The 10,330-nt window shown below is 63.7% G+C and overlaps 1 protein-coding gene across 1 annotated transcript; it reads right to left on the reverse strand.

Moving 5' to 3' along the window:
* Window positions 1-756: 756 nt before the first annotated feature.
* Window positions 757-8,874, reverse strand: KLHL21 (kelch like family member 21). The gene is made up of 4 exons (XM_040987843.1): window positions 7,807-8,874; window positions 5,839-6,244; window positions 3,980-4,052; window positions 757-2,359 (listed from the first exon to the last, which is right to left on the reverse strand). The coding sequence occupies exons 1-4, from the start codon at window positions 8,825-8,827 to the stop codon at window positions 2,066-2,068; spliced, it is 1,794 nt and encodes a 597-aa protein (XP_040843777.1). The 5' UTR covers window positions 8,828-8,874; the 3' UTR covers window positions 757-2,065.
* Between the last annotated feature and the right edge of the window lie 1,456 nt (window positions 8,875-10,330).

Genomic DNA, 10,330 nt, shown 5'->3' on the forward strand with positions numbered 1-10,330 from the left:
TCTCTAACTTTTCTTTCAAATACAGATTAAAGAGTCCGTGGGCAGAATTCTAAAGTGCCCACTTACAGACATGTGGTCAGGTCCACCAGTGGCTGTGATGGCCATGATCCAAGCCAGGTAGCACTTTAGTTCTATCACTGAAGAATGCCTGAAGGCCCACTCCATGCTGGCTCGGCTGGCTCCTGCACAGTGGCAGGGAGCTGGACAGGAGAGGCGAGGCAAGACCCAAACCCATCAGTGAGACCTGCTCTGCCAAACTGCCACTCCTTGCCCCACTGCAGAACAGGAACACTCCAGCCATGGGTCACTGCCAGGGCCAGCAGCAGGTGGCAGGGCTTGAGAGTCCAGGGCCAGTGCATTTGCACACGCTGGGCCTGAGCTGCTTCGTGAAGCCTGCAGGAGCAACAGACAACACTGGTTTCCCGTCCAGGTATGGGCGTCTCCTGCGGCCATAGCAGCGCTCCTGCTTTGATCCTTCCCAAGTCCCAGGGCCATCCCACAGGAGGGTGGGGCTCCTGATTGGGAGAGAGAGGACAGCAGGGCTGCAGCTGGCTCCCTGGTGACCAACTGCCCAGGGAGGTCAGAGACAAAACCAACCTGGTGGTGCCCTCCTTCCCTGCCAATCCAAAAAGGAAAAAGGCCCGAGGGTTCTGACCCGCCTCCTTCGGGGCCTCAGCCTGGCCCAGGCACAGCCTTTGCGGCCTCCCCCAGACTGTTCCCACAAGACACAGCAGCCGAAGGAAGGGACACGAAAAGTCTAGCAAACACTTTTATTTCAAAAAGTACTGAAGGCCTCCTAAACCCTAGGTAGGATTCTGGACATGTGAGCCCATAGGATAGCTAGACCAAATAATAATAATAATAAATACGTAAATCCAACCCACCTTGCCGGGTAGGACTGGGAACCGGTCGCCTAAGACAGGACAGCCTTGATTACACGTCTCTGAAGCTTCCAACACGAGTGCGACCCAGGCAGCCCAGCAGTGCAGATGGACACGGCCTGGCCAACCTTGCTCCACCTGCAGAGCTGCGCCTGAGCAATGCGGACCGGCAGCCGCCACGCCTGACCGCAGGACTCCATCCTCAGACTGCACAGGAAGGGCCTTCCGGGCAGAACCCAGGGCTCAGTGAACCCTGCCTGGCTGAGCCCTGCCCTGCTGTCCCCGCTGCGGCTGACAACACAGCTCAGTGCCTCCTACTGCCCAGCACTCAGCAGCATGAGGAGGCCGTGGCCCGATGCCGTCTTCTCCAGACGGAGCGACAGGCAAATCCAAGCTACGGCTTACCGCCCGCTTCCCAGAGAAAGCCAGGGCCGCCTCGTCCCCAGCGCCCCCGTTCTTGCAGAGGGCTCCAGGACTGGCACTTTACGGTTTGAAAATCACACACCCCCCTTCAAATCCAGGAAGCGGCCATGTAGGCCGGCCCCCTCCAGGGCTTCCTTTAGGCACAACCGGAGTCCCCACTCGGAGGCCTGGAAAGGTCCTGGGCAAGTGCAGCTTGCTGGGATCAATGGCAGACACGAGACGCCACGACCTTGCACACGCGCGCAGGCTTCCGTCTTCTCCTTCACGGGCCTGGAACCCCACGAGGACACACAGGCCAGGCAGACCCAGAGGCCACCACGCCAGGTCCTCTGCGCGGCTGCTGCAAACCCTCATGTTCACACTCCCACCTAGGCCCACGGCCCCGCACTCGGCTCTGCCCCACAATGATAACCAGTGCTGGACATCGAGCTGGGCACCCAAAAGCTCTAGGTTCCAGACCAGACCCTCTTGGGAGGGTATCTGTAACCTGTTCTCCCAGGATGGGAACAAGGTGTGTGTGTGCTGCCTGGGGGTGACCCGGGAGAGCCAGGACATCTGCAAGTGGAGGGGGACCTCACCCCAGGAAACGCCTTCAGGCCGGGCAGAGGCCTTGTGGGTGATGGATCCTGGGCTCGCTGGGCTGCCCAGGGGCCCACGTGCTGCCCAGGAGCACAGCCTGTCCTCACGCACAAAGCAGCGGGTCACTCACCCCGCAGGTGCTAGCTCCCCAGCACCGAGGCCCTCCCTGGGCCTGGCCGGGGCTAGTGCAGCTCTTCAGGGTGTTGCGGTGGCCGGGGCCGGCCTGCGTCCATGTCGTGGCTGCTGCTGTCCAGCTCGAAGCCGCGCCCACCCAGGGGTGTCTGTGGCATGAACTGGCGGAAGATGCTGACGCTGCCATGCCAGAAGGTGGGCTCGGGGAGCCGCCCCACCACGCTCCACGCCCGAGTCTCTGGGTCGTAGGCTTCCACCACATCTGAGAGCTCAAAGGTGTTGTCATAACCTCCGGAGACATACAGCTTCCCTCCCAGGACTGCCAGGCTGCCCCCCACGTGCACCTGCAGGCCAGAGGGGATGAGTAAGTGGGCAGGTGGAGGCTGGCAGGGTCCCGGCTACTCTTGTCTGGTGAGGGGACCTGGCTGAGGGAAGCAAGGGGCAGCCTTGGCACTTCCTCGGCTATGAGCTGGCCTGGACAAGCCAATGTCCTTTCTATGGACTACCTGGGTAAGCAGGCGTCCAGGGTCACACGCAGTGTCTGGTGCCCTCTGGTGGTCAGGGCGGGATGCCCACATCTCCTGTCTAGCACTTGTCTTCTGCAGTAGGGATCGGAAGCATGTAGGGTCCACAACTGACACTGGCAGAACTGGCACTTGGTCCCATGTGTGGCTGAATGGCACCACGCTCCCCAGCCCATCAGCGTCCATCCTCTCAAAAGCGGGGACCCCAACGGGGCAGCAGCAGTTGTTGGCTGGGCGTTCTGCTCAGCACACAGCAAGCGTTTCTTTCTTTATATTGGAAAGGCAGAGTTAGAGATGACAGAGAGGGTCGGAACTGGTCAGCCGGGAGTCAGGGGTTTCCTCTGGGTCTCCTGTGTGCCTGCAGGGGCCCACACACCTGGGCCATCTGCTGCTTGCCCAGTCACATCCACACGGCATCATGTCATAGGCGGAGACTGAGCCTATTATGCCCTATCGCTGGTGCTGGCCCCTCACAGCAGGCATTTGACAGGTGTTTCCAATGGTTGGCATTGACACAGCTGGTAAAGCTGCTGTCTATCACGCTTACGTCCCATATGGGCACGAATTAGGTCCCAGGTGCTCCACTTCGGATCCCACACCCCGCTAATGTGACGTGCCTGGGAAGGCAGTGGATGGCGGCCCAAATCCTTGGGACCCTGTTCACACGTGGAGGACCCGGGTTTGGTCTGGGCCAGCCCTGGCTGTTGTGGGCAACTGGGGATTAAGCCAGTAGGTGCTAGGTCTCTGTTTTTCCCTAACACTGCCTTCTTTTAAAAGTATTTTCTGGGTCCTGTGCGGCAGCCAGGTGGCTAAAGTCCTTGCACGTGCTGCGATCCCACTGTGGGCAGATTCATGTCCTGGCGGTCCTATTCCCATCCAGCTCAGGTTGGTGTCTCGGCAGCCCTGCTTCCCATCCAGCTCCCTGCCTGTGGCCTGGGAAAGCAGTGGAGCACGGCCCAAAGCCTTGGGACCCGGGACCCACATGGGAGACCCAGAAGAGGCTGCAGGTTCCTGGTTTCGGCTTGGCTCGGCTCAGCTCTGGCTGTTATAGCCACTCTTGGAGAGTGAATCAGTGGATGGAGGAGCTTTCCTCTCCATCTCTACTCCTCTCTGTATATCTGAACTTCCAATAAAAATAAATAAATAAATCTTTAAAAAAAAAAAGTATTTTCTAAGTTCAGTGTCTGAGGAATGGGCCTAGTGTGGGCAGTCCCAAGGGCCTCCTGCCTGCTCTCACTGCTGGCTGCCCCATGAACACACTGGGCATGCCCTGCCCCCGGGCCTTGGCACCTGGCTCCTCCTTAGAAGAATCCTGTTGCCAAGGTCTTGGCCAGCCCCCTCATCTCCTTCCCCTCGGGCTCAGAGGAGGGCGTCTCAGGCAGGCAGCATCAACCCCCGCCCTGCCCCGTGAACCACTCCCGGCCCACGCTGCCAACCCACCTGGTTCATGGACGGGATCTTGTCCCACTCGTTCTTCAGCGGGTTATACACGTCCACCTCGGCAGAGTCATCCCTGCGGAAGGAGCCGGCGGCGGACAGCTGCTCAGAGCTCAGCATGGTGCCCTGGGAGGCCCCAAGCCCCCTTTGGTGGGCGCGGGCTGCCCTTTCCCTGTGTTCTATGTCCCACGGCAGCTCTCCCACCAGGAAGGCCCATCCCGAGCTCTCAGGCCCCGGGACCTGCTCACTTTGGACTCACACAAAGTGGCCACAAGCCCCTGCCCTGTCCTGCCCACTGGCCATGCGCAGCAGCCAACAGGGTGGGTAGGAGGCACAGGAATGAAGACACCAGGGTTTCCTTGACCGTGCAATCTAGATCCTTCAGCTGTGACACAGTGCTCCCCACCCCTCCCGAAAGGGGGCCAAGGGTACAGCCTTCAGCAGCCGAGTGAGACACTGTGAGAGAAAGCAGTGGTGGTAACGGCATCTGGGGGCTGGGCGGGGTCAGGCCAAGACAGCCTTGGTGGCCCACTCTTGGCCCTGCCGGCGAGCGCACCACCTGCTGAGGACACCATGGGCAAAGCGGGCAGACTGCGTGCAGGACACACGCTCCGCCTGTCCTTCAAGGCCGGTCGGCTGGTCGCGTCCTGAGACAGCACTGTTCTCATGTCAGTCCCACCAGCCGCTGTAGGCGGTAGGACCAGGCTGCCCGCCCATCGGCTCCCCTCGCCCCAGGGAAGGCAGCGAGCTGTGGTCAGCATTGCCCAGATGGCAGTGCTGATGACGGCGGAGGGCTGAAGCCTGCGTGGGTGCTGGCCCTGGGCAGCAGAGATGGGCACGAGGCTGGCGGGTGAGGGGCAGGGGCATGTGGCTCATCAAGAACGCATAGCAGGGGCCTCAGGGCCTCCCACGTGAGGACAGATTCTCCCGAGACACAATCCTAGGCCCTGTCTCACTCTCAGGCCTTCTCCTTCTGCCCTCAGGCCGGTGTCCCTGCTCCCCACAGGTCACCTTGGACGGACAAATGCCACCCCCTCCCCTCCCCGTCCTTAGGGCTGGACTTGCAGCCTCCCTCCTTCCACCTGCCAAGGCTCCCCTGGAGTGGCTTCCCTCAGAAACCAGGAGGCCAGACCCCACAGGCACCCCTGTGGTCTCCAGGGCGCGCTCACTGAGGCCCTTGGCGCAGCGAGGGGCTGGGGTGAACGCTCTGGCACTGCGCACGGCTGTATTTATAGCTGCCTCCAACTCCTCTGAAGACACCTCCAGGACCGGGGCGGGGGAGGGGGCAGGGTCAGGTGACATTCCAGAACCTGAGCAGAGCTGGCCGAGGTCCTGGGCCACTGGCAGGGAAGAACAGGGGCAGGAGTTGCATTCCCTCTGCAGCTTGCCCGGAGAGCCTGTGGGCACAGGGGCCCTGAGGGGGGCTTGGCAGAACAGGCAGTACCACCCCGGGGGAGGGGGCGCAGGTCCTCCCAGGCTCCCGGTGGGCGAGGCCTCTTTCTTGCCTGGTCCTGAGGCAGGCTGGAGGTCATGTGTGTGTACACGTGTACACACATGTGCACACACAGATGTAAGGCAATGCGCCCCAGAGTGCCCGGTTCGAGTCCTGCCTACTCCACTTCCAATTCAACGTTTAGCTAATGCCCCTCACGTCGGAGAGCTGGATGCTGTTCCTGGCTCGGGCCTGGCCCAGCCCTGGCTGCTGAGGGCATTTTGGGAGTGTGTCAGAGGATGGAAGTTTTCTCTCCTGCCTGTCACTCAAATACATATCTTAAAAAAAAAGGGGCAGGGGGAGCGTGGAGTCAGCCTCCAACCCCACGGGCCCAGGCTCCCGCTCTTCCTAGCGGACAACCTGCACTCACCGGACGAAGTACATCAGTCCGTTCAGGGTCACGGTCTTGGGCGCGAAGGACCAGGGTGGGAGCTGGCCACAGTCCACCAGCGACCACAGGTCGGTTTCCGGGTGGTAGCACTGCATCACCATGGTGTCCTTGCCGGCCAGGGAGCCGATGGCGTAGAGCCGGCCGCGGCAGGCCGTGGTAGAGCAGTTGTCCATGGGATAGGTCATGGGCTGCAGGGCCTCCCACGAGTCGGCGGTGTGGTCGTAGCGCTCGGTGCTGTCGGCGGCCACCACGTACAGCAGCCCGTCCAGCACGGAAGAGCTGTGATACTCGCGGGCCTTCAGCATGGGCGCCACCTCCGTCCACTCGTTCACGCTCGAGTTGTACCTCCACACACAGTCGTACAGCCGGGAGCCGTCAGATCCACCTGCCAAGGCGCGTGAGGCAGCGTCAGCCCGCTGGGGGTGGACCAACCTCCAGTGCCACGCGGTGCCTTCCCTACCCTCCCGGACTGCCTCTCCCTAGGCAGGAACTAGCTTCCTTGGGGCTTCAGCCCTGCCCCTCCAGAGCCCAGGGCTGAGACATGCCATGCTGCAGGATGGCCAAGCCCTCGCTGGCTGGGCCCTGAGGCACAATGCTTAAGACACACACAGAGACAGCCTTCTTCCTGACCCAGGGCCCGACCGGGCGTGCAGGTCACACGGGGTGTTTGTTTGAGAAACTCATACAGCTGCTCCAGTGTGATGCTTACTTATCAGTAACTCAGACAATCCCCGAGTGGCACTGGCTGTGGCCCCAAACTAAAGCACCCCACCTACGGGCATTTGCAGGGACTCCCAAGAAGCTTGGGGTGGGCCGGGGCAGTGCCTGCAACTCTGATGGTGAGAAGACGAAGGGTAGTGCCAGGCCCACTTCGTGGCATCCTCACCTCCCAGGCAGCGCGGCACCTGCCGAAACCCGGAAGGGCGTGGGGCAGCATGGGGCCAGTCTGGCCAGTTTGGGGAGGGAGCTCAGACCTGCTGGTCACACTCGTGTGTGTGTGTGTGTGTGTGTGTGTGTGTGTGTGTGTCTATGGAAGGTCAATCCCAAACAACACCGAGCCGACCTCAGCTCCAATGAGCTGCAGGCTGCCAAGCAGACCATGTCCTCGGGTCGGATGCGTCCCACGCGTCGCCCATCGCAATCCGTGTGGGAGGGAGCGAGCCTTGTGTGGCAGGCTGGGCACAGCCACAGCGATAAGGCAGCCCCGGGCCTCCCCGCCTGATAAGGGCCACCAAGGCCGGCCTGTGGGTTCTTTCCTTATATAGCAGTCCCCCGGAGCGCCCCTCCTCGCCCCGCTGAGGTAACCTCCTGTGTGAACCAGGATTTATGGCTAATGAGAAATGTGGGAGAAGCCCAGGATTCAGGCAGGCTGGGGCCCGCCCATCATGACTCGGCAGTGTTTTGGGGTCTGGGCCAAGGAACTGCAAGAAAATCTCTGAGCACGTGACCGTGTTTACAGTGGCAGGCCTCATGGGGCCTGAACGCCACGTGACTTGCAGCACGGGGCCCAGGTGGGTGTCCCTGGAGAGCCGAGTCAGCCGGGACAAGTGAGTCAGGAGGTCCCATGGCTCCGTGGGGACGGGCGAGGCCCTGGAAGGGCGGGGGCATGTCTGGCCTCCTGCCTGTGCCCCGATGCCTTAGGGAGAGAGAGAGAGAGAAAGAGAGAGAGAGAGAGCACCCATTGTGTGGGTACATACCTCCAGTGCCTCCCCAGTGACCACCAGGCGAGGAGCTGGCCTGGGGCAGAGGGCACCCAGACCCACAAGCAGCTACTTGTCTCTCCTGGCACAAGGGGCCCCTTCTAGGCCCCGAGTGTCACCCAGCGGATGGAGCTTGGCCTCGGGGCTGCCCTCCCGTGGCAGGTTTCGGGGGTGTCTGCTGCGGGCGGGTGGGCTTCCCCGGGGCACACAGAGCCTCACTCTGAACACGGCCCCCTTGGGCACTCACCTGTCACGTAGATGTCGTTGCCCAGGGCCACTATGCTGTAGCCCCCACCCAAGTGGTCGGGGAACTCGGCCAGGTAGCGCCACTGGCCCGTCTGTGGGTTGTAGCAGTCGACGGTGACCAGCTCGTCACAGTCCTGGTCGCAGCCGCCCACGAGCACCAGGATCTCGGCGAGGCCGGTGGAAGGGCGCGGGCGCATTCGGGGACAGGGCCCGCGGTCGTGGCGGTCATAGCGCGCCGCCTGGAAGTCGCGCGCCTCGCGCAGCAGGCGCAGGCAGGGCGGGCAGCGCGCCACCAGCGGCTCGGCCTCGACGTGTGCCAGCAGGTAGAAGCGGCGCACGAAGGGCAGGCGCACGGCCTCGAGCAGCTGCGGCCAGTGCGCGGCGCGGCGCGGCGGGTCGGCGCGCACCCAGCGCAGCGCTAGCTGGTAGGCGGCCTCCTCCTTGGGCACGCACAGCCCGTCGTCGCGCAGGTAGCGAAGCAGGCGCGCCAGGGGCAGTCGCTCCAGCTGCTCGGCGCCCAGCTCGCCCACGTGGCGCAGGATGAAGCGCTGCGCCGCGCTCGCCAACCCCGAGCAGCTGAAGGCCTCGGCGAAGTCCTGCATGTCCAGGCAGTTGGCCAGGTCGAGCTGCTGCTGCAGGAAGGCGCCGCACGCCTCCTTCACGGCCGGGAACTGCAGCAGGTCGGCGGCGCGCAGCAGCGGCTCGGCGTTGTCGCCGCTCACCGCCACGCGCCCGGTGTAGCTGAAGTCCAGCAGCAGCTGCAGCATGTCGGGCGGCACCCCGTGCAGGCGCACCCGCTCGGCGCGGCTCTCGCGCAGCTGCCCGGCGAACATGGCGCGGAAGTAGGGGCTGGCGGCCGCCAGCACGGCGCGGTGCGCCGGGAAGTCGCGCCCGCCCGCCGCCTCCAGAGTCACGTCCAGGAACTTGCGCTCGGCGCGGAGCTGGCTCAGGCCGCGCAGCAGGCTCAGGGCGTGCGCGGGGTCCGAGAAGGGCAGCACGGCCAGGGGCGCCGGCCGCTCCATGACGCTCGCGCTCCGGGACCCGAGGACGCCGCGGCCGCCGGGCACCGCCGCTCTAAATACGGCCGGGCGCCGCGGGCCTCCGGGAGGCGGGCCGCGGCCAGCGCCGCCCACTTAACCCCCGCGGGCCCGGCTCGGCTCCCCGCCTCGCGCCACGCCCGCCCCCGGCTCTCCCGGCTGAGTCACGGCCGTCCGCGTCCTGCCGCCCTTCCGGGGCTCCCAGCGACTCCCGCTGGCGCCCGGCCCCTGTCGGCCGGTGATCGCTGCCCGCTCGGCTGGGCCGTGCGCGGGACTCGTGGCCTCCCGGGCCCTGCCCACCCGGGCCCTGCCCGCCACCCACCCCGGCCCGGCTGTGGAACAAACCCGGGAGAGGCGAGCCGGCCGCCAGAAGCCGCAGCCACCCCCGTTCGCGCCCGAGCCCCCGGGCTGGCTTGGAACAATGGCTCTTTTTTTTTTTTAATTAAAAAAAAAAAAGTGTTTTTGAGTCACATTATTTCCAAGGATTGCTGGCTAAACCCGTCGCCGGGCTGCCAGCAAACTACAGTTTTTATTTATTTATTTTTTTAATTCAGGGCCGAAACAGCAGGGAGTCTGGGGATTTTAAGATGCCGTTTCTTTCTTTGGCGCACTCAGCGGCCGCGCCGGAGCCCGATTCCAGGAGCGTGCTCCGCCGCGTTTTTGCAAGAGTTTTGAAGTCAGTATCCGAGGCAAGTCCCAGGGCCCAGGGCCAGCTCCAGGTGTGCGTGAGGGGTGGCGGGGAGCGCAGCTAAGGCCTCTGCGCGAAGGCACAGCCGGGGGAGGGGGAGGAGAAAGTTCTGATTCCTCCAGGGTTTAGCTCCAAACAGAACCCCGGGAGGCGGAGCGTGGAAAACAAGGCCGCTCGCCGGGAAGCCGCCTGCTTCGGAGTTTGGGCGGAGTTTCGCTCGGAGTCCAGGCCCAGCAGTCCTGCAGGGGAAACTCGGGTGTCCGTGGCGTACCCGCCGGGGGCCTCCAGGAACGCGCGCCCCTGCGGCCGCCCACGTGCGTCCCGGGCACCGGGTGGGGGTCCAGCGGGGCCGGAACCTGTCAGAATTCCACCTCCGCCTCGGGAAGCGAAGGTTTCCCACGCCGCCCTGGAACCCCGCGTCGTGCTGCCTGGATCGGGCTGCAGGGGCCGCCCGGGGCAGGAAACCCTTCAGGTGCCCGGCCGGCCGCCTGTTGCCCATAGAAGGACTGCTCTCACGGCTATAAACGGCCGCCGCCGCGGCATTCCTGGCCCCGGAGCCCGGCCAATCGCCAGGGTGCACGGGCTCTGTGAAGAGGAGGAGCGAATCAGGAAGTGGCTGCTGGCCGGCGCGAGGGCCAGGGCTCCCCCAGGTCAGCCGTCCACCTGGCACAGACCGAGGGCTGAAACCTGATGCGTTCCTACCCGGCAGGATTGAGGGGGTGGGAGGGCACTTTCCCAACAACAGGGGGCATTTAGACGTCACGTGTCACTTGGAGAAGAATGGAGACATTTACTGCCAT

Source organism: Ochotona curzoniae, unplaced genomic scaffold, assembly GCF_017591425.1.
Source record: "Ochotona curzoniae isolate NIBS_2020 unplaced genomic scaffold, NIBS_Ocur_1.0 contig_4792, whole genome shotgun sequence".
NCBI lineage: Eukaryota > Metazoa > Chordata > Mammalia > Lagomorpha > Ochotonidae > Ochotona > Ochotona curzoniae.